Source organism: Lacerta agilis, chromosome 1 (genome assembly GCF_009819535.1).
Source record: "Lacerta agilis isolate rLacAgi1 chromosome 1, rLacAgi1.pri, whole genome shotgun sequence".
NCBI lineage: Eukaryota > Metazoa > Chordata > Lepidosauria > Squamata > Lacertidae > Lacerta > Lacerta agilis.
In genome coordinates, this window is record NC_046312.1 from 104,882,955 (window position 1) to 104,905,371 (window position 22,417).

Consider the following 22,417-nt stretch of genomic DNA (forward strand, 5'->3'; position numbering starts at 1 on the left):
AAGGACAGCTGTGACTCCAATACTTAGGCCACCTCATGAGAAGAGTAGACTCCCTGGAAAAGACCCTGATGTTGGGAAAGATGGAGGGCACAAGGAGAAGGGGACAACAGAGGACGAGATGGTTGGACAGTGTTCTTGAAGCTACCAACATGAGTTTGGTCAAACTGCGAGAGGCAGTGAAGGATTGGCGTGCCTGGCGTGCTCTGGTCCATGGGGTCACGAAGAGTCGGACACGACTAAACGACTGAACAACAACAACTATTGCTTGCATTTTGCAGATAGGCAGCTGATACCAGGAGATTGCCGAAGGCCACATCCTGAATGTAATGCAATAAATGATCAGTGATAAATAAGCAATAAAACAAATTGAGGGAGAAGATCTCTTTGGGGGCTTCCAGATGGTTGCTGTTTTGTGGGTGGGATTCACAGTGGCACTCTTAGACTGTGCAAAAAGGTGGATTTGGAGCTCCACAGCAACAAACCAACTCCCCCCTCCACCTTTGCACTGGAAAGTGGTGGAATAATGACTGCTTGATGCAACTGTCATATAACCTCCCTGGGAACAAATCAGAAGTAATGCTTGGCAGCAGATGGTGTAGTGGGGTGGTGGCACTTACCTGACCTCTAGTCAGTTGCATCAGGGGGGCAGTGAAACTGCACTGGCAGCAGCACTGGATTGGTTCCGCTGATGCATTTGCACTGCACCGACTCTTGCTGCCACCTCACCCCTCACCTTCTCTCTCCTAGCGAGCAGAAGCACCATGATCAACCAGGGGTTGGGTGAGCACAGGGGTCGTCCTATGCTTGTGGTGGTGACATCTGGGGCACAAGCAAGTTTGCAAACATTGAACCAAGCCAGCTGTGATGAAAAGCAGACTGAATGAATTCCTCCTCCATCTCTAGGCACCACTGCCGCAAGGTGCATAGAGCTCTTCTCCAGTTTAAAGATACCACACCACCCTGATTTTGGCTGTCACAGGAAACTGTGGTTAGATAAACCCCAGAAACTTCCAATCTCCTCCTCACAATCACATGACGGGAGCATGGGAGCTTGAAGCTCCTGCAGTCTCATGCAGGTGGTGCAAAAATGCTTTCCTGTTGTGCTTGAACCAGCCCATACCTTGCTTTTCCAAAAGCAGGATAATGAAACAAGAAGCATCTGTGGCCGGATTTCTCCTATGGGATATTACTTCTTTCATTTCTAACTAAAACTTTGTTCCTGTAGCAGGCCAAAAGATATTAATAGCCTGGCCAATTACCATACCCAAGCACATCCTGAGTGTCCTAGATTCAGACCAGTCTGAATTTGTCACAAAGCTGGTATATTCATTGTTATTGGTTATTAATTTCCTATAAAGGGACAGAACCAGAGTGTCCATGCTGTGCTTGTTAGATTACTCTTCTTCATTCTAAGCCACCGGCCGAGAAGAAGTCATTAAGTGGCTTGACACACAGTACAGTGGCAGCTGGAAGCATTTGGGACTGATTCCTTCCTCTCATGGAAATCAAAGGAAATGTTTGCTCTTGAGTGCAGAATCTGACCGTCAAATAAGGTATGCAGGCCTGAAGAGACACCATACGGATGCTGCTCAAATATAAGCTGTCTCCATGCTGGGTTTGTAAAGATTAAAATGCAGCACTTTAAAGGAATGCTTACAGCATAATAATGACATGCTTCCATTTAGAACACATTAAGGCATTAGGATTTGGCCCCAGCCCCTTGGACAGCCTTACCTGTGCTGATTCCTTACCAGCTGCATCCGAAAAGCAGCAGCAGCCACCACCATCAGTGGTGAAACTTGGGATCTGGAGCCACTCAATTCCCACTCAGAGAAGGGCCAGAGCTCAATGGTAAAGTCCCAGGTCCAATTCCTGGCATCTCCAAGTAGGGCTGAAAGAGGAAACCATGGAGATTGTAGACATCACTTAGCTAAATGGACCAATGGTCTGGCTTGGTGCTATGCTGCTTGGAGGAGATGGCAGGCAAGTGAAATTGTGGAGGTTGTGGCTGCTCCTTACCAATGTATTTTGCTGCCTTGGGTTGGCTATGAAGGAGGCAACAGAAGTAAAAAGAAGAAGAAGAAGAAGAAGAAGAAGAAGAAGAAGAAGAAGAAGAAGAAGAAGAAGAACAGGGGTCACCAAGGGCATGTTTCATATCCTTCACATTGGGCATGAATTGAGGGAATGTTTTCAAGAGTGGGTAATAGAAGAGGCAGGTTCTGTATCTATATCCATCCTTCTGACTGTCTCTGTAGTTGTCCCAATAGAACTCTTGGTCAGTTTCTCCTGTGCCAGGGCAGGATTGTCTATATGACATTGGCATCTAGGGGGTCATACACCTCCAAGTGTTTTAAGCATCAACATTATAATCACAGCCTGGCCCTAATAATGGACTTACGTCCAGAGGAGGCTGACCAGAATGGTGAGAGGTCTGGAAACCAGGTCCTCTGTGAATTCTGGTTGAAAAAACTGGGTTTGTTTAGCTCAAAGAAGAGAAAATCAAGGGGACACATGATAGTGGTCTCGAAATATCTGAGGGGCTGTCATACAGAAGATGGGCAAACCTGTTCTCTGCTGTTCAAAAGAGAAGGTCTGGAACCTGTTGTTGTTGATTCAGATCGCTTCTGCGCATGCGTGCAGGGCAAAACCCGGTAAACCAGAGGGTTATGTAAATGGAGGTTTGACTGTATTTGGTAGAGGAACAGACCATCTTGGGAGGTGGTGGATTCTCCTACACTGAAAGTGCTTAAGAAAGCGCTAGACTGTTATCCATTAGGGATGCTGTAGGTCTTGCAGTGAGCAGGGTGGTGGTGGATTAGATGTCATCCAAGATCCCTTCCAATGCCATGTTTGTTTGTTTGTCTTTTGTGACAGATGGATGCCAAAAATTATTTATTATAAGGTTCCACCAATGTGTATTTGGAACGGAGACAGATGTTTGTGGGCTACAGTTCCCATCAGCTTCAGCATGGACAATGGTAAGGAATGATGGGGATTGTAGTCCAACAACAGCTGTAGAGCATGAGGCTGACTATGCCTGGCTTAGCCGTGAGTCCCGTTGACTTCAAGGGCTGGTACTGTCTAATAAATAAGCTTTCCACCTTAAAGTTATGACTTAGGGGAGTGATTTACAAACTTAGGTTGCGAATGAGGGGTTTCTTAGAGGCTTGCTGGGGGCTCTGTTGAAGAGTTAGGAGAGCAACATACAATTGCAGCTTCAGTAGACTAGTTGGGTGAATTAGTGTGTCCTCTACCAGCCCATTCAGGGGGTTGGCTCTCTGGAGCATCTTGCTTAGTCAGGTCCACTTCCTGGTGGAGCTGGGTTGTGGTCCGGTCCCCCTAGCCACTCCTCCTCAAGTTTCAGGACGGGACGGCGTCCCACGTCACACTGGGGGAAACCCTGGCCATGTCAGGATGCCAGGTGGCCAATCCGGATGCTTGGAGGCGTGGCTGGGGACGATTTAATCCTTGGCACGACTTGGAGGCTTCCTCTTTCAGCCTCGCAAGACAGGCAGAAGTCAGTTATAGTCTGTTGATGCCAATGCCTAAGCAAATACCGCTCACATTCTGTAATGGATAAAGTTGTGGCCTAAATTTTGCCCATTAACATTTAACCTAAAATTCGGTGTCCTTGTGTCTTTATTCTCCTGGGGGTGGCTTGGGGGCCTTGACACGCAACTCATTGCCATGAGAATCTGGGAGACCCCAGTGCAGTTTTAAATTCCTAGCAACTTCTTCAGTTGATTCACAGTAGGTACACCTAGGCAAAATTGTGTTAGTCATATGGTAGGTAATTGCTCCTTTCCTTCTATAAATAAATTATCAGGATCTCTTTGTTAGTTTACACTCACCTTTGTCACTGTATCAGGCAGCTGCTAATGGTATAGCTGTGAATAGAAATACCACGTCAGAAGGTATCACATAATGATTACACCTTTCTGGAGATGTGTATTTTCAGAGTACCGGTAGGTTCTCCCTTCATGGTTACCAGTAGTTTACTGCATGTTTCAAAGCAAAGGCTACATTAAAAAAAAAAAAAAATCCGCTCAGACAAAGCATTTGTTTATGATGGCTTTAAACTTGTTTCTGGAGAATTTAATACAATACTTTACAAAGCTGTGACCAGGAAAAAACATTGGATTGTATTGGACTAAGATCTGAGTTCCTTACAAATCCATTGCTTTCATTGGGTTTACTGTGGATATGACTAAAGCCGTAATCCAACACACACAGATGCCAATACATCAAGCTGTTGTGAGTCTGGATTTTAATGATCGTATTTATTATTGCATTTCTCTCCTGAGGAGACCAGGCCAGGAAACACCAAAATGTTGAAACCAAACAATTTAAAGTAAAATAAAAAATAATTAAAAGAAATTAAAAAGCAGCCACATGCCACCAAAGTTACAAATTTAAAGGTTGTCATGGCCAGTATCTTTCAGGCATCAAATGCTCCACTTTGGTCCTTGGTTGGGGTTTTATCCTGATGCTTTGCTTACATCTACTAAACATAATATAATTCAGGGCAATGGAACATGAAGGAGCTAGGAAAGGAGAATGCAAGGGTGCTGCAGAAGGATGAAGAGAAGAGTCAAAACCTAGGAAGAAAATAGAAAGTAATGGGAGGTGTAAATCATTAGGAGCTGCAGAAGTGAGGAACGTTGGAGTTTCCATATTGATTTTAAATACCAGATCTTTGGCTGCGGAACTCCTGTTCATATAAAAAAAATCTCTTGCTTTTCTAGGAGTCTTGTTAAAATATCACATGATGAGAGTTTGCATGATCAGGCTCTTGAACATTCTTGTTTTCATTGGTTTTCGTTTTCTCTCTCCCCCACCCCCACCCCAACACACATTTGGCTGGAATAAAGGCGGACTTACTCTAATTAAATTGTGAAAGGATTACCTACTTGTAGTTTCAATCTTCCTTACTGAGTAAAAGAATTGAGGACTTAGCATCCAAATAAGCTATGCTCCAAGTAAACGAAAACCCACTTTGTAGTCCAACTTTCTCCTTTAGCTGAAAAACAAAATAGTGCTTAGTATCACAATAATCTGAGAGGAAGTCCAATGGCCACCATACATTGTAAGCGACAAAATAGGCCTGAGCACCTTAGCTACTTACCTCAGCATTCACATTAAAAGACACCAGAAAATAGAGCTGCAAATTTGGTAGCATTAAAGCACATTTTTATATCACCCAATCCCTTTCTCAGGAGAAAAAGGGATGCAGAAGATGTAAAAAGAATTGTCACGGTGAAGTCTAGGAAGGAAAGTGCAGCTAAAGAAAATTAGATTATGGGGATGAAAGCTGGCCAATTTTCTTTTCCACATCTAGGGTTTTATACATTTTTTTTCCAGATTAGGGGCAGTACACAAATTGTACCTACATTGTATTTTGTTAGCTCAGGGGTAGCCAATGAGGCACACACTAGATGCTGCTGAACTCCAGTGCCAATCAGCTCCACCCCATATGGTCAGTGTTGGGAGATATAGTTCTGCAGTATCTGAAAGGCACCACATTAGCTACCCCTGAGTTAGCTGCTAGGAAAGTCAGTTCTGGTTTTTGTGCACAAGCAATATTTTAAGAGTTCTTTATGTTAATAGCATATAAAAAGTTTTGTCACATTATTTCCACATATGTGCACATTTGGAATTTTTCGAAGTCATTGTTGTCATGTGAACCTGTGTTCTCAGACCTTCCAAATGTCCCTGTTTTCCAGTGTGGTGTAGTGGTTAAGAGCGGTAGACTCGTTATCTGGGGAACCGGGTTCGCGTCTCCGCTTCTCCACATGCAGCTGCTGGGTGACCTTGGGCTAGTCACACTTCTCTGAAGTCTCTCAGCCCCACTCACCTCACAGAGTGTTTGTTGTGGGGGAGGAAGGGAAAAGAGAATGTTAGCCGCTTTGAGACTCCTTCGGGTAGTGAAAAGCAGGATATCAAATCCAAACTCCTCCTCCTCCTCTTCTTCTTCTTCTTCTTCTTCTTCTTCTTCTTCTTCTTCTTCTTCTTCTTCTTCTTCTTCTTCTTCTTCTTCCAGGGACAGTCCTGGATTTACAGAAGCTGTCCTGGTTTCTGATTTGATCCCAGAATGTCCTGCTTCTTCTTTGGACATCCCTATTTTCATTGCAGAAATGTCAGAAGGTATGGAGTTATCTGATCCCCAAACCATTTGAAGGCAGCCTTATATAGGGAAGTTTTTTATGTTTAATGTTTAATTATGTTTTTATATATGTTGGAAGCTGCCCAGAGTGGCTGGGGCAACCCAGTCAGATGGGCGGGGTATAAATAGTTACACTAACAACAACAACAACAACAACAACAACAACAACAACAACAACAACAGTAGTTATGGAATAGGACATTCCTATTTTCATCAGAGAAATGTTGGAGGGTATGTGTTCTAAAGCATGTCTTATTTAGCATGCTTGCATATTTAGCTTGTGGCATGCATGGAGAGCACCTCTGCAAGTCATGCTAAACTGCTCTGAGGTACAGTAGTAAAAGCTATTATTCACTAAGAAATCACTGACCTAAATATGTCGTGTAATCAGCATAAAGAGAAATGTGTATGAACCAAATGATACCATAAATCACATCCATGTCACTCATTCCCACATGCCTATTGATGTGGTGCATTTAATTCCAAGCGGAAATGTCCGTTTGCAACAGACATTGGGCATATGGGCCTATCTTTAAACCTCTATAACAAAGTTTCAAGTCAGCTATAAAGAACACACACACACACAAAAACCACCCTAGTGGCTAATAATGTCAGTCTCCCTGGACAGTGTTGCAAATGTCACAGTTACTCTTAGTAAGGTCAAAGCACATGGCTGCATGGAACATGTATGAAATTAATACAGTAATTGGACCATATTAATCAAGGGTTTGAGAGATTATAATTTCCTTGCACTTTTAATTTATAACCTGTACTATTACTACCCCTTTAAGAACTATAGAATGTTTTCCACCAATCAGCTTTTAGCTTGCTTTCCCACCTCTTTTTAAAAGTTCCAGCTCAGATCTGAAGAAGCAGGCTGTTGCCTAGGGAAGCTCATTTTGTAATAAAAATCTTATTAAAAATTAGACTCAAGGTGCTGTCAAACACGTTTATGACAGGTTTTCATATTATGTTACGGTATTAGTTTCAGACTTACGTAGGTTGCACAGCTTTTTCGCTTTACAGAAACTTTACCTGTATGTAAGCTGATTATGGATGCTTCCAGCAGAACACAGTGGGAGTGAAAATAGAAGAGCAATGTGAGGGATGCAATCTGAGCATAACCACACTGGATTGCTTAGTTCCTGTCTGTTCATCATGTTATGTTCATTGCCTGATGACTGGAGCTGATCGAACACCACAGACTGAGGCTTCATGGTACCAGGAAAAGCAGGGAAAGACTGCAGCTGAGTCCTGAGATCCTGGATTTGCAGATATGAAGAACAGGCAGCCCTGTTTAGGGAAGTTTTTAAATGACTGATGTTTTAATGTATTTTTAATCTCCTGTTGGAAGCCGCCCAGAGTGGCTGGGGAAACCCAGCCAGACGGGCGGGGTATAAGTTGTTGTTATCATCATCATCATCATCATCATCAGTAAATTCATGCAGCATGATCCTATGCAATCAGAAGCAAGTCTCATGAAATTCAACAGGATGTTTTTCATTCCCTCCCCCATTTATTTATTTATTTTCATTTCCAAAATTACAGGAGAAATTTCTTATGTAGTCATAATATTGAGATTGAGGTTGAATCCTGACAAGACAGAAGTACTGTTTTGGGGGGACAGGGGGCGGGTGGGTGTGGGGGACTCCCTGGTCCTGAATGGGGTAAGGGGTAACTGTGCCCCTGAAGGACCAGGTGCGCAGCCTGGGAGTCATTTTGGACTCACAGCTGTCCATGGAGGCGCAGGTTAATTCTGTGTCCAGGGCGGCTGTCTACCAGCTCTATCTGGTACACAGGCTGGGACCCTACCTGCCCGCAGACTGTCTCGCCAGAGTGGTACATGCTCTGGTTATCTCCTGCTTGGACTACTGCAATGCGCTCTATGTGGGGCTACCTTTGAAGGTGACCCGGAAACTGCAATTAATCCAGAACGCGGCAGCTAGACTGGTGACTGGGAGTGGCTGCTGGGACCACATAACACCATTCCTGAGAGATCTACATTGGCTCCCAGTACGTTTCTGAGCACAATTCAAAGTGTTGGTGCTGACCTTTAAAGCTCTAAACGGCCTCAGTCCTGTATACCTGAAGGAGCGTTTCCACCCCCATCGTTCAGCACGGACACTGAGATCCAGCGCCGAGGGCCTTCTGGCGGGTCCCTCGCTGTAAGAAGCAAAGCTACAGGGAACCAGGCAGAGGGCCTTTTCGGTAGTGGAGCCCGCCCTGTGGAAACCCTCCCATCAGAGGTCAAGGAGATAAACAACTACCTGACATTCAGAAAATACCTGAGGACAGCCCTGTTTAGGGAAGTTTTTAATCTGTGATATTTTAATGTATCCTAATATTTGTTGGAAGCTGCCCAGAGTGGCTGGGGAGAAATAATAAATTATTATCCATAAGAATTCAGATGTAAGCCATAATGATCCCTGCAATAACAAATCTGTCACATTCACCACATTCTAATCATTCCTAAATATTACAACATATGCTTTTAACTAGAAATAGACAAGCATGCTATTAAGTTTATATTTAGGATTACAACCTTAATATTATTTTTCTAGTTGTAAGTGTCCCATTTGATTTAATTATCATTGGGCCTTTATGAGGTTTATCAGCTTGAATTTTGCACCTCTATAGATCCTTTCTGATGGTTTAGTTGCACAACGTAAAGCACACACATTATTTCAATTGTGCATGTAAACCATTAGAAAAATAGGCATTGTTTTAAAAGATCAGTTTCATTGGTGTATATTCCGCTCTGGGGAAGACTGTTTTCTTTAAAATATTCAACAAGCCATGCCTTGGAAACGGTTGAAGATGCTGAAGATGTTGGCTGCCCTGCCAAACCACTGCCCCATCCTGCCAACTGCTACTGTCCAAAGGATGGCATTCTCCCAAAATGGTGTCAGTCCCCCTTCCCTCCATAGGTGTGTCCAGAATCATTGCTGTGTAGCTCTTGCTCTATGCTGAAGACCTACCTCTTTACCCTGGCCTTTGACAGCTGAGAGACAGAGAGAGATTTTAGGACCCACCCTGTTCTTTTTGTAAATTGTTTTAACTGATTTTAATATTGCATTCTTACATTGCTGAATCTCGCCCTGGGATCTTGTGGTGAAAGATGGGTAAGAGGTCCAATAAATACATAACAACTTCTTCTTCCTCTTCTTCTTCATTAGATTTATATATGAACCTTATCATAAGATCTTAGGGCAGTTTACAGAATAAAACACAGGATAAAAACAAGTAAAAAAGTAAAAAAAGCAAAACAATATGGGGGGGTATTGAAAACACTAACTAGGCTTTGGGAAGGAAGCAGGAGGACTCTAGGACCCTGTCGGAGCCATATGGCACCATTTTATGGTTTGCCTCAGGTGTCAAAATCTCTTGGGCTGGCCCTCAGAGGAGTACAATAATATGTGGAGGGCTACAATTTCCATACCCCTGCTTTATCGTCTGACTGGCCTTTCAAGCTTCCAAACGCTTGCTGTTACAAAGAAAATTCAAGTGAGAAAAATTAAAGATGGAGTAGACTTTACCCCACAAAATGTTGGAGTCACTTGATTTGGTGCAAAGTGTGTGCTCTTCTTTGCTATGGTACATTTTCTGGGTCTGAATCTGGAATCTTGCAGTTTTGGCAACAATAGCATGTGCTGTGCCTTGAAATATAATTGCGTCACAAAATGAGCGACAGATGGGGAAATTTGAGAACAGAGATAGGAGAGGAATCTTGCTGGGTTTTGACTTTCCCAACCTTCTTGGTTCGCTGACCTACAACTCTAAATTTACTTGTGACCCAACCATTCATTGCCTCATGAATTTTGCACCTTAGGTTTTTGGCACCTTTTGGTTTCATGCATTGTAATGGCAGGTTTGTCTATTTTATAACCATGACTTAGCACCATCCAAGCAACAGTCGTAAAGCCTAGGACCCTCTTTCACAGCCTTCATGAACCACATGTTGGGAAACACTCTTATACCACATGGCTACCCCCCCTCCAAATGTGGATGGATACAGTTTCCTTCCTCCATGGGCCTAAAGTGGCAAAATCTGAAGACTGCTATGGATCAAATCTGGCAGGATCCTTCAATGTTCCTGCTTTTACATCAGGATAAATTTGTGAACTTTTGGGCTATGGAAGATTGTTTCTTTGACGTGGGTTAGAACTGCATTTCAAACCTTCTGGGTGCAATGTGCCGTGCAGTGTAGTGGTTAGAGTGTCAGACTAGGACCTTGGGCCAGTCACCGCTTCTCAGCACATCCTACCTCACAGGGTTGTTGTGGGGAATTAAATGAGATGGGAGGAGAACAGTGCTGCACTTAGGACACCAAGCTAAGGGGGTTCAAAATTGAAAAGATCTAAAATTGAGAAGATCCATTTAGGGATTCAAAGTTTGGCCTCGCTCAGTGCACCATATTACCAAAGATTGCTGAAGTCTGCTCCTGAGAGCAAGGTGGGTTATACATGTAACAAATCCATAAATAATTTCAGGGGTGCCAACTTGAATAAAATATTTGGGCGGCAGGTAAGCCCCCCTCCCCATGACAGGGAACACCCACACCATTTGATCACATGATGGGGCGCACCCTCACCATTTGAGTGGCAATGCCCAATAAATATTGTGTGTGTGTGTGTTTAAATGCTGCAATAATAGTCATCTACTTGGGCAGAATTGGGCGGGGTGGGGGCAGAGAAATTCCCTCCTCCTCCACCTCCACCTCCACCTCCAGGATCCCGGAAGCCGGTCTCTCCACTTTTTACCTTTCTCCGTCCTGCAATCTGGGTTCCCACCGGCAGCCCTGGAGGCAGCCGCCGCCTCTCGGGGTGTGAGTGGGAGCCATGTGACTCGCCGGTGAGTCGGGGCGTGCGGCTGCCTCCTGCTTCAGAGCTACCTGATTCGAATACTAAGCAGAGAGAGGCGAGCGAGCGAGCGAGCGGCGCTGCCTCTGGTTGTGCCAGAGACACGCCGAAGGAGAGAGCAGCAGCCGCGGCCGCCACTGCAGAGAGCGAGAGAGAGAGCGAGGCGGCGAGGGCGCGCGCGCGAGAGAGGTGCCCGTTCCCAAGAGCGCAGAAGATGGAGATTAAAGACCAAGGGGCGCAAATGGAGCCGCTGCTGCCCACGGTAAGGAGCTGCGGATTGCGGAAGGCGATGGAGGGAGGGTTGCGGGGACGGCGGTGCCGCAAAGGCCAGTCGTCGCAACTGCGCGTGGATGATGCTCTACAGGCCGGCGACGCGGAGTTGGAGAGCCCTCTACTCGCCACGGCTGGAGAGGGGGGGGGGACCCCGTGCTGGGCCCAGGCTGCGCCCGGAGAGAGAGAGAGAGAGAGAGAGAGAGAGAGAGAGAGAGAGAGAGAGAGAGGCCTACGGGGGTCGGAGAGGGGGGCGAGCCTTTGGCTGGGTAAGGCAAGAAGGCGAGGAGTTGGTTGCATCCTGTAAGGAGGCTGCGGGTGCATGACTGCTTTCTCTTTCCCACACCTGTGATGTGGGCAGTTCCCCCTGCTCTCGCTCTCGCGCACAGGTTGGAGAAAGCGGTGGTGGTAATGATGAGGAGTCTCTCATTCTCTGCCTCTGGCACACTGGTTGCCTCATGAGAGTCCTGCAAGGCACGCGCAGGGGCGCACACAGGCAGTCTTCAGGGAATTTCTGTGTGCGTGTTCTCACTCTCCTCTCTTTCTCTCTGGGTTTCTTCTCTCTCTCTCTCTCTCTCTCTCTCTCTCTGGGTTTTCTCTCTCAGTCAGTCAGTCTCTCCCTCCCCCCCCTCATATACACACCACACACACTGATTGCCAGTGTGATGCTCCCTCACTCACCAAGACTGGTAGTTGGGATTCTCTTGCTCTCACACAGGTGTACATCTTAGAGTGAATTTGCTGCTGGGGTTCTGATTCTCTCAAGCACAGGCCATCTGCTGAGGGGCTCTCTTCTGCACACCTGCATGGACTGGCTGTTGGGGTTCCATCTCTCTTCCTGTCTGTCTGTCTGTCTGTCTGTCTCTCTCTCTCTCTCTCACACACACACACACACAGCTGTGTGGTGGGGGGATTCTAATGGCCAAGCACACAGTATGGCTGGCAGACTGGCTGGCTAACTATTGGGGTTCTTTCTCTTTAGCACACATGCATGGGCTGGCTGCTGGGGTTCTCTCTGCATGTCACAAACATGCACACAAACTGGCTCTTGGGTTTCTCTCTCTCACACCCACACCCACACCACACATAGATTGGCTCATGGCTTTCTGCCCCCCCCATCACACATACAGACACAGAAGCAGAGCAGCTGTTGGGATGGTTGCTTGCCTCTTTTGTAATACATACAAGATGCCTCTTTCTCTCTCATCCCTTGTGGGTGAAGGTTTTGTTCTTATAAGTTCTGTAGAACTTTAAATTGAGGTATGTCCCTTTTTGTATAGGCATAGAAGTATCCGTATAATTAGAGAGGAAGGCTCCCACGATAACACTTGAACATTTTAAAAATCAATATGATTTAGCCCCCACAGTAAGGAAAAATGGCATGGACGAGTAAGGATTGATTATAAGGTGTCCAACAACATTAAAAGTGCAGACCCATCTTTCTGACTCCTTTTGCACACCTATAACATACATTCAGTTCTCCTTTCCCCCCAGTTTAAATTCTCTTTTTAGAAAATGCAAGGGTATTACACTTTCTTACTCTTCATGATTTGATGGGGGGAAAGGGCTATACATTGAATAAAGATATCAGATGGTAAAGTTCTCACGTGAAAAACTGTTTACATGCATTTATTTAAGGGCAAGTTATTTCACACATGCTCACTGCGAGACGTTGTTTCCTGCATGGGTCCTCTTCCCTAAAGAAAAATGGTTGCTGCCAGGCTGCTAAGGCTTGTAGAAGATAGTAGGTGGAAGAGGGAAGGGGGTGACAGCATCTGTGTATGAGTCAGTGTGTGTGTGTGTGTGTGTGTGAGAGAGAGAGAGAGAGAGAGAGAATTCACATTGATTATTGTATATCCCTATCTGTAGGATGTGCAGATGTTTTCTACAGGTTTAATTCTTTGACCATGTACAGTGGTACCTTGGGTTACAGACACTTCAGGTTACAGACGCTTCAGGTTACAGACTCTGCTAACCCAGAAATAGTACCTCGGGTTAAGAACTTTGCTTCAGGCTGAGAACATAAATCGTGCGGTGGCAGCAGCAGGAGGTCCCATTAGCTAAAGTGGTGCCTCAGGTTAAGAACAGTTTCAGGTTAAGAACGGACCTCCAGAATGAATTAAGTTCTTAACCCGAGGTACCACTGTACTTTATATGATGACTTCAGTTGTAGTCTTCCATTTGACTGACTTCTGCAAGTGACCCGCTCTCTGTTTTGAGATCTCTGCTGTATTAACTTGATTTGCAGCCTTTGATGATAACAGATGGCTACATTCAACAGTTGTCACCAAGCCACACCATTGCAGCTTTCTCTTAACTTTTCCTTGGGGCAATATGGGAAGAACAGTGACAGATTACATGGTTTGCTGTGCTCACTGTTTGAACCAGTGGGCAAACCAGGAGATGAAACCAGAGACAACATGGGGATGGTAGTAAAAATGGCCTGCCGTACAGGACTGATGAAAAGGTTACCGAGATAAATACATGCAAAGTGCTTTCAGGACTTTCAAGTGCAGCATGAATGTTGACAGTTATAGAGTGGCAGCACAGTAACATCACCCAAGGAGGTGATGCAATTCAGTGAATTTCCTTAAAAAAAAATTAGACAGCCATGAGATCAAAACCCTCCAGTGTAACAGAAAAATCGAGGCATTTATAAAGGAGTTCATATGCTGTGAAACATGAAAGTTGTAAGTTAAAGCATCTGTGTTTGCTGCTTATATCAGGGATGGGGGACCCGTGGCTCTCCAGATGTGGTTGTACTGCAGTTCCCATCATGCAACTAAACAACATCTGGAGGGTCACAGCTTCCCCATCCTCGATTCACAGGATGCAGAAGTTATATGTTGTGCTCCCTTACAAGTCAGCTTCTAGAGCCCACACTCCCCCTTTTGACTGAGGTGGCAGTGGAGGTGGGGGTGGCTGGCTCAAAAAGAGATTGGAGCAATTGCCAGCTTCATCATGAGGCCATGAAATCAGCAAGAGAAAGGAGGAGGCAAGCAAGCCATCCGTTTGTGAGTAAACACACAGAGGCCTCTGCAACAGATTGAGCCTCCTCTAAATGAATGAAAGAAATCCCAATCTTCTTTAAAGTCCCGATTGTCCTTTTCACGCAATTTGTTTGTTAATTTTGCCAGTTTCTCATAATTCATCAATTTTTCTTGCCATTGTTCCTTTGTTGGTAGTTCTTCCTTCTTCCATCCTTGTGCTAGCAAAACTCTTGCTGCAGTTGTAAGGTACATAAACATGTTCTTTAATTTCTTTGGAATATCTTGTCCTGAAATCCCTAATAAAAATGCTTCTGGCTTTTTAACAAAAGTTATTTTAAACATTTTTTTCAGTTCATTATAAATCATTTCCCAAGTGAAAGCACCTTGCACTTTGTACATAAGGAGTGAAGTTAGTGTCTTAAGTGAGTGAGCTGCATCGTAAGACAAGAACTCTCCTAAAGCCTATTTTACTGTTCACGCTGGAGAAGAAGGTGTTGGAGTCCTTTGCCTCTGACTGCCATCATGGAATGGAGACAGTTGGAAACAAAAACAATTTGTGCCTTGCATTGTTCAATTTAAAATATACCCCCCCCCAGTGACAAGGCATCATATACAGACACACCACTATCTCAAGTTGGCTGGAGGTGATCTGTATTAATCCCCGCACCTTACTTTTTTACTTGAAATGACCCATTAACATTTTGTGGCTGTTTCCTGTCAGGCAAAAGCTCCATAGCAACCCTTTCAAGTGAATAAGGTTTTACCGTATTTTTCGCTCCCTAGGGTGCACCGGACCATAGGGTGCACCTCGTTTTTAGAGGAGGAAACAAGAAAAAAAAATATTTTTCTGGTTTTCCTCCTCTAAAAGCCCTGTTTTTTGGAGGATCAGCTAAATGTTTTGAAGCTTTTTTTTGCAAAGGGGAAAGCCCTGTTTTTTTGAGGATCAGCTAAAAGTTTTGCAGCTTTTTTGCAAAGGGAAAAGCCCTGGTTTTTTTGAGGATCAGCTAAAAGTTTTGCAGCTTTTTTTTGCAAAGGGGGGAAAGCAAAGCTCCTTTTGCAAAGGGGGAAAAGCAAAGAGGAAAAGCCCCATTTTTATGGGGTTGAGCTCACATTTCTGCAGCTTCTAAAGGAAAGGGAGCCTTTTCTACAGTTTCCAGACAGATCATCGAATCAGCCAGTCACATGTCGCTGGGGAAACAAACAACCTCTCTCTGCAGCACATTCAACAAAGGAGGGCAGGGCTGAAAGGGAGCCGGGGACTCTTATCTCTCTCCCGATCTCTTGCTGCTCAGCTGCTCAGTGGGATCCTTTCAACACCCCCTTTTCTCTTTGTAAAATAAAAAGCATGATCCTCTTTTGGCCCCTGGGCATTTCAGCCCCAGGGACCACCATTCGCACCATAAGACGCACAGATATTTCCCCTTACTTTTTAGGAGGAAAAAGGTGCGTCTTATGGAGCGAAAAATATGGCACTTGCTTGCAGTGCATACCTGGAAGGAGGTTTCAAAATACCCATTGTTGCGCTATGGTCAATATTGTGCTCTCATGCAGGTAGCTTGTTTGGAGAATCCTTAATGCAATATGTTTTCTTTCTTTCTTTCTTTCTTTCTTTCTTTCTTTCTTTCTTTCTTTCCTTCTTTCAACAGCCAGTGTGGTGCAGCGGTTAGAGTGTCAGACTAGGACCTGGAAAGCCAGGGTTCAAATCCCTACTGGGTCATGAAACTCACTGGGTGACCTTTGGCCAGTCACTGCCTCTCAGCCGAACCTACCTCACAGGGAGTGGGGATTAATTGAGGAGAGGGAGAACCATATACACAGCCTTGCGCTCCTGTGGTGGGGAGAGGATAGGCGGGACATACAACATACAGTCATACCTCATGTTACGGCCGCTGCCGGTTGCGTTTGTCATGGGATACGAACACACCGAACCCGGAAGTACCGGAACGGGTTACTTCCGGGTTTGGCGATTCTCGCATGTGCAGAAGCGCCAAATTGCGCTGCACATATGTGCAGACGCGGTGCTTCATGTTGCATTCTGCTCATGTTGCAAAAGGGGCTCCTGTTCGCAACATGAGGTACCATGAAGTACTAAATAAATACATAAATAAAGACTGCTGGGGCCTATGATTTCATTGCAAATATGTCCAAATTAAACTTTACAAAGCTGTATGAGCCTCTGGAGATCATGAGCAAGCTTAGCAGTCAAGGAAAGGTCCTCTTGTGAATCCTGAATGGACTAAGTTGCAGGAAGCAAAGAGTAGGAATAAATGGACCGTTCTACAAAGGGTTGTTTTTGGAACCTGTGCTTTTTAACACTTTCATAAACAAGATGAGTTTGGAGTGAACAGTGAGGTGGCCCTTCTTATGATGCTCAAACGTCCGCACTTCACTCCTTCCACACTCCTCTTGTTGCCACACCAGGAAGGAAGCGAAGCAGAGACTCATTTGTCATTAAGTTTGAATCCGGGCTTATGGTTTGTCTGAACCCCCCCCCCCCAGTAATGCATTGTCAATTAAGAACAAACCTTGGGACTTTTGAGTGGCTGGTTTATGTTAAACCATAGTCTAACTATGGCACCTAAATCAGACCAGACAATTTTTGAAAACATAAAATTGGTGACCCGGTAGCAGATAGGTATGTACATACCTATAAATTTTCTTACATACACATTTTATGTGGCTGCCAGGACCACATAACACTGGTCCTGAGAGATCTGCATTGGCTCCCAGTACGTTTCCGAGCACAATTCAAAGTGTTGGTGCTGACCTTTAAAGCCCTAAACGGCCTCGGCCCAGTATATCTGAAGGAGCATCTCCACCCCCATCGTTCAGCCCAGACATTGAGATCCAGTGCCGAGGGCCTTCTGGTGGTTCCCTCACTGCAAGAAGCAAAGCTACAGGGAACCAGGCAGAGGGCCTTCTCGGTAGTGGCGCCCACCCTGTGGAACGCCCTCCCATCTCACGTCAAAGAGATAAACAACTACCTTACATTCAGAAGACATCTGAAGGCAGCCCTGTTCAGGGAAGTTTTTAATCTGTGACATTTTAATGTATCCCAATATCTGTTGGGAGCCTCCCAGAGTGGCTGGGGTACAAATAATAAATTATTATTATTTTATGTAATGTAATGTAATGTATCTTCGGTATTTTTTGTTCCCAGTGTATGAGATATTTTTGCAATTGTGGTTACACCAATTTACACATACATGGGCTCAATAATATGTTAATAAACTTGTATTCTGCTTTTTTTGTTACATAAATATCCAAAGCAGCTAGCAAAATACATAAAAATCCAAAATCAGCAAAGTATCACATCATAACAAAACATGACCGCAAAAATTACCAGAGACAATCTGGCACATTATTCTTTCTTCCTTCTTACCCACAAAGCAATGTCAGATCATATTCCATTTTAAATCAATTTTCCCCTGATCATGAGATGATGAAAGGCAAGGAGCAGAGGGGACGAGAAGGGGTTTTTCAGGAAAGAGAGTTGCAGGTAAAAAGAAAGAAAATGTCTTGTCCTGTGTACCTGCCTGCTTTCATCTTAGGGACTTAAGAAGACCCATACTGGATTAGTTCAAAGATCTAAAGGTAAAGGGACCCCTGACCATTAGGTCCAGTTGTGTCCGACTCTGGGGTTGTGGCTCTCATCTCGCTTTACTGGCCGAGGGAGCCGGCGTACAGCTTCTGGGTCATGTGGCCAGCATGACTAAGCTGCTTCTGGCAAACCAGATCAGCACACGGAAACGCCGTTTACCTTCCCGCCGGAGTTGTACCTATTTATCTACTTGCACTTTGACATGTTTTCGAACTGCTAGGTTGGCAGGAACAGGGGCCGAGCAACAGGAGCTCACCCCATCTCGGGGATTCGAACCGCTGACCTTCTGATCAGCAAGCCCTAGGCTCTGTGGTTTAGACCACAGCGCCACCCGCATCCCTCCAGTTCAAAGATCTATATAGTCCCAAATCAAGTTTCCCACAGGGACCAACCAGATGCCTATGGAAAAACTACAATAAGGACAGTAGCCGTCTCCTTCTTGTAACCCCCAGCAACTGGTACTCAGAATCATTTTTTCTATTGATACCAGAGGTATATTTATATATTTGTGTCATTTGTAGTCTGCCCTTCATTCAAGGGTCCCAGGGAGTCAAATTGATCACAGTTAATAACAAACCAAACAGCATCAGAAAATTAATAATCACAAATAAAATCGACAACGGAAGTGAAAGTCGATTGTGATCCAATGATTCCCCTTGTAGTCCATTCATTTGTTTAATCCCCTGTTCAAAGAATCCAGAGCTCAGAAACTGCTCATACTAATGAAATTCCTTGTTGCAGAACGCGCCTAGAACAATGGGAGTTTCGAACGCTGTCTCTAAACTATTATTTGTCCAAATAAACCAAGATCAAACTGTAATTTCTGTGCCTGGCTTGTTTGGATAAAATAAAATAGTTAAAATGAACTGCAGTCAAGGTCCTCATGATGTGCACTCCAGCACTAGAGAGGCTGGTCACACAGATCTTAAAGCTCTTTGAAGAACTATTTCTTTTGAAGGAACACAACATCTAGAATATGGCAGGGCACTGATTCTTGTTAGAGGATCAAATGCTTTTGCAGCGGAAAGATAAAACTACACAAGGTGATCCAGTGGGCTGCAGGCAGTTTCCCCCTTCGCTCGCTAATTATGAAGAGCATATCCCACCCCCCCTTAGTGATATTATGGCATCTAAGGGAAATAATAAGAAGACTGAAGCTCCTGTAACCTGAAGTGCATTTGCCAAGAACTTGCAGGCACCAGACTCTTCCCCCAGCTGGTGCAGCAGAGATGGACAAAGACACTAATGCTATGTTGATTCTTAAAGAGATAGCTGGGCACAGGAGTCTATTGAAGACTCTGTTGATCAGCTTCAAGACTCTGTTGAGAAAATTGCTCTTCAACTCAGAGAGGCAGACGTCAGAAGCTCTAACTTGTAGGACACCACTGCATCTCATCAGTGGCAAAGCTGCATGCTCTGGAACCGGGGGCAGAGAGCAGGCATGGTTGTGGTTGGCGTGCATCCCAGGGGCGTGGCAAGTCGCCTGTGGGGGCGTGACATGCATCCTGGGGGGCGTGGTGCGCTGCCGGCAGGGGCGTGGCACCCGGCACGGTGGGGTGTCTGTGTGGCCACGATGGTACCCCCCTCCCTGATGGTGCCGGGGGCGATGCGCTCGCCCTGCCCCCTACCAGTGCATTTCATAGGGCAGCACTACAAAAGCTGAACTAATGGTTAGAACAGGGGTCAGCAACCTTTTTCAGCCGTGGGCCATTCCACCGTCCCTCAGACCATGTGGTGGGCCAGACTACCGGTATATTTTGGAAAAAAATGAACAAATTCCTATGCCCCACAAATAACCCAGAGATGCATTTTAAATAAAAGCACACATTCTACTCATGTAAAAACATGCTGATTCCCGGCCAGATTGAGAAGACGATTGGGCTGCATCCGGCCCATGGGCCATAGGTTGCCTACCCCTGGGTTAGAATAAGAGAACTTGACAGCCACCCCCTTAGATCCAATCTCAGAATCCCTAGCATCCCTGATAATACTAGTGAGCAAAGTCAGCCTGTTCAGTTTATTGAAGATGTTTTATGAGAGGTGCTAACATTACCGGAAGATTACTAGCTGGATATAGAGAGAGCTCATTGTGTGTCAGCTCCTCCTTTGTGAGCCACTTCATTGTGAAAAATTTGAGGTTAAAGAGTTTCTGCTACAGCATGCTGGAGAGAAGGGCGAACTTCAATGAGGCAAAAGAGCAGCACCATATCTTATACAAAATAGATGTCATACCAGCGGAACACTTTCCACAGAACACACCTACTTCCGAGAGAGAGAAATATTATTTGTTTTGTAAAATTTCTTGCATTTTGTGTGGGTAATCGTCAGCATTCATCTTACAAGGCAGGAGACCCTGACAAACATCTTCCTGGAATAAATCCAGTGCTGGCCTCAACAAGTGCACAGTGAACTCAAGTGTTCCCAAGTAATTTCTTCTGCTTTGTCTCTGCTGGATTTTAGACATCTGAAGTGCCTACAGCTTATCTTTGTTGCTATGGTGTAGCTGGAGTGAAATTTTGACTGAGAGCTCATCCTTAACTCAGAACTTTTTCATTGTGGTTTCCTTACATTCTGACCTGCTTTTTGTACTTTCACCATAATATATGAGAAAAAGACATGTCAGTATTTTGACATTTATCCTAGACTGCTACTGTGTATATCAGGCATGCCCTAAGTCTGTCTCGGTGGCCTAATTCAGTTTAATCCTGGGGTAAGGTAAAAGTAAAGGGACCATTAGGTCCAGTCACGGACGACTCTGGGGTTGCTGCGCTCACCTCACTTTATTGGCCAAGGGAGTTGGCATACAGCTTCCGGGTCATGTGGGCAGCATGACTAAGCCGCTTCTGGCGAACCAGAGCAGCGCAAGGAAATGCCGTTTACCTTCCCGCCGGAGCAGTACCTATTTATCTACTTGCACTTTGACGTGCTTTTGAACTGCTGGGTTGGCAGGAGCTGGGACCGAGCAACAGGAGCTCACCCTGTCGCGGGGATTCGAACCACTGAGCCTAGGGCTTGCTGATCAGAAGGTTGGCGGTTCGAATCCATGCGACAGGGTGAGCTCCTGTTGTTTAGTGCCACATGACCCGGAAGCTGTCTGTGGACAAATGCCGGCTCCCTTGGCCTATAGAGCAAGATGAGTGCCACAACCCCAGAGTTGTCCGCGACTGGACCTAACGGTCAGGGGTACCTTTACCTTTACCTTTATAGTGAATGTTATTGGTCCGAATTTCGACTCTGCTTCAAGAATGATTGAGATACTTGTGTGATATGACTTATGAGCATCTGGTAATTGAGAGAGATTATAATAATGTTCTTGACCCAGTTTTAAACGGAGATATGCCTTTCCATAAAATCCAGTCTTCAGTAAGGTCAATGCTAAAGGCATACAGGTATACCGGTACGTCTGAATTTGGATTGACGGCTGTTTGGCATATGCTGCACCCAACAGTATGTGACTTTTCTTTCATCAGTACATGAAGGTTGTTTTCTGTTAAGATTACTTTTGGTTTCTTCTTCCCTACTTCAATATGTAGCCGCATGTCATATTGATATAATTGCTATTTCGGATCGTGCTCCAGTCTCTTGCTGTGCAGTTAACTGATGTGGCAAGAACAACTGGCTCTTGGCGTTTAAATGTGGCGTTTTTCTGGAGTGTCTCAAGGAGTTGGGAGTCGAGGGTGCTATTTATAGCATGGGCAGGCAAACTAAGGCCCAGGGCCGGATCCGGCCCAATTGCCTTCTAAATCTGGCCCGCGGACCGTCGGGGAATCAGTGTGTTTTTCATGAGTAGAATGTGTCCTTTTATTTAAAATGCATCTCTGGGTTATTTGTGGGGCCTGCCTGGTGTTTCTACATGAGTAGAACGTGTGCTTTTATTTAAATCTCTGGGTTATTTGTGGGGCATAGGAATTTGATCACCCCCCAAAGAAATATAGTCCCACCCCCACAAGGTCTGAGGGACAGTGGACCGCCCCCCTGCTGAAAAAGTTTGCTGACCCCTGACTTATAGGGTCTCTGCCAGAACATAGGACTAGGAGATGGTAGCTTGGCTGCATTGCTTTTGAGCTCACAAAGGTCTCTTCTGTCTCCTGTGCTACTTAACACCTGTCTGAAACTGCTGGGAACTGTTACCCAGGGATTTGGAGCACCATTTCATCAGTATGCTAGTGATATGCAGAATCAGGAGATGCTGTGAAGACAGGTGTCTGAAGGCAATGATGGCCAATAAACTCAAGCTGAATCCTGATAAGATGGAAATGCTGTGGGTGGGTGGTTCCCATGTCTGGGAATTAGGTGTATCACCTATTCTGGGAGATGTTGCAGTTCCCTGGCAGATCAGTTTTGTAGTTTTATAAGGCAGGGGTGGCCAATGTGGTGCCCTCCAGATGTTGATGGACTCCAACTCCCATCTTCTCTGACCATTAGCCATGTTGTCTGGGGCTGGTGGGAGCTGAGCACCACTTTGAACAGGCTTCCTCAAACTTGGCCCTCCAGATGTTTTGAGACTACAATTCCCATCATCCCTGACCACTGG

At 45.2% G+C, this 22,417-nt stretch overlaps 1 protein-coding gene across 6 annotated transcripts in view; it reads left to right on the forward strand.

Annotated features, from left to right (window-relative positions):
• The first annotated feature begins 10,902 nt into the window (after positions 1–10,902).
• SLC4A10 (solute carrier family 4 member 10) overlaps positions 10,903–22,417 on the forward strand; it is a 159,925-nt gene continuing 148,410 nt past the window's right edge. For 3 of the 6 annotated variants that reach the window (XM_033165911.1, XM_033165904.1, XM_033165942.1), the window contains exon 1: positions 10,904–11,284. In XM_033165911.1, the coding sequence (XP_033021802.1) occupies positions 11,237–11,284 (48 nt within the window). In that variant the 5' untranslated portion in view covers positions 10,904–11,236. Of the gene's footprint in view, positions 11,285–22,417 lie in introns of all 6 variants that reach the window. The other 3 variants (XM_033165896.1, XM_033165934.1, XM_033165926.1) reach the window with 2 other exon arrangements.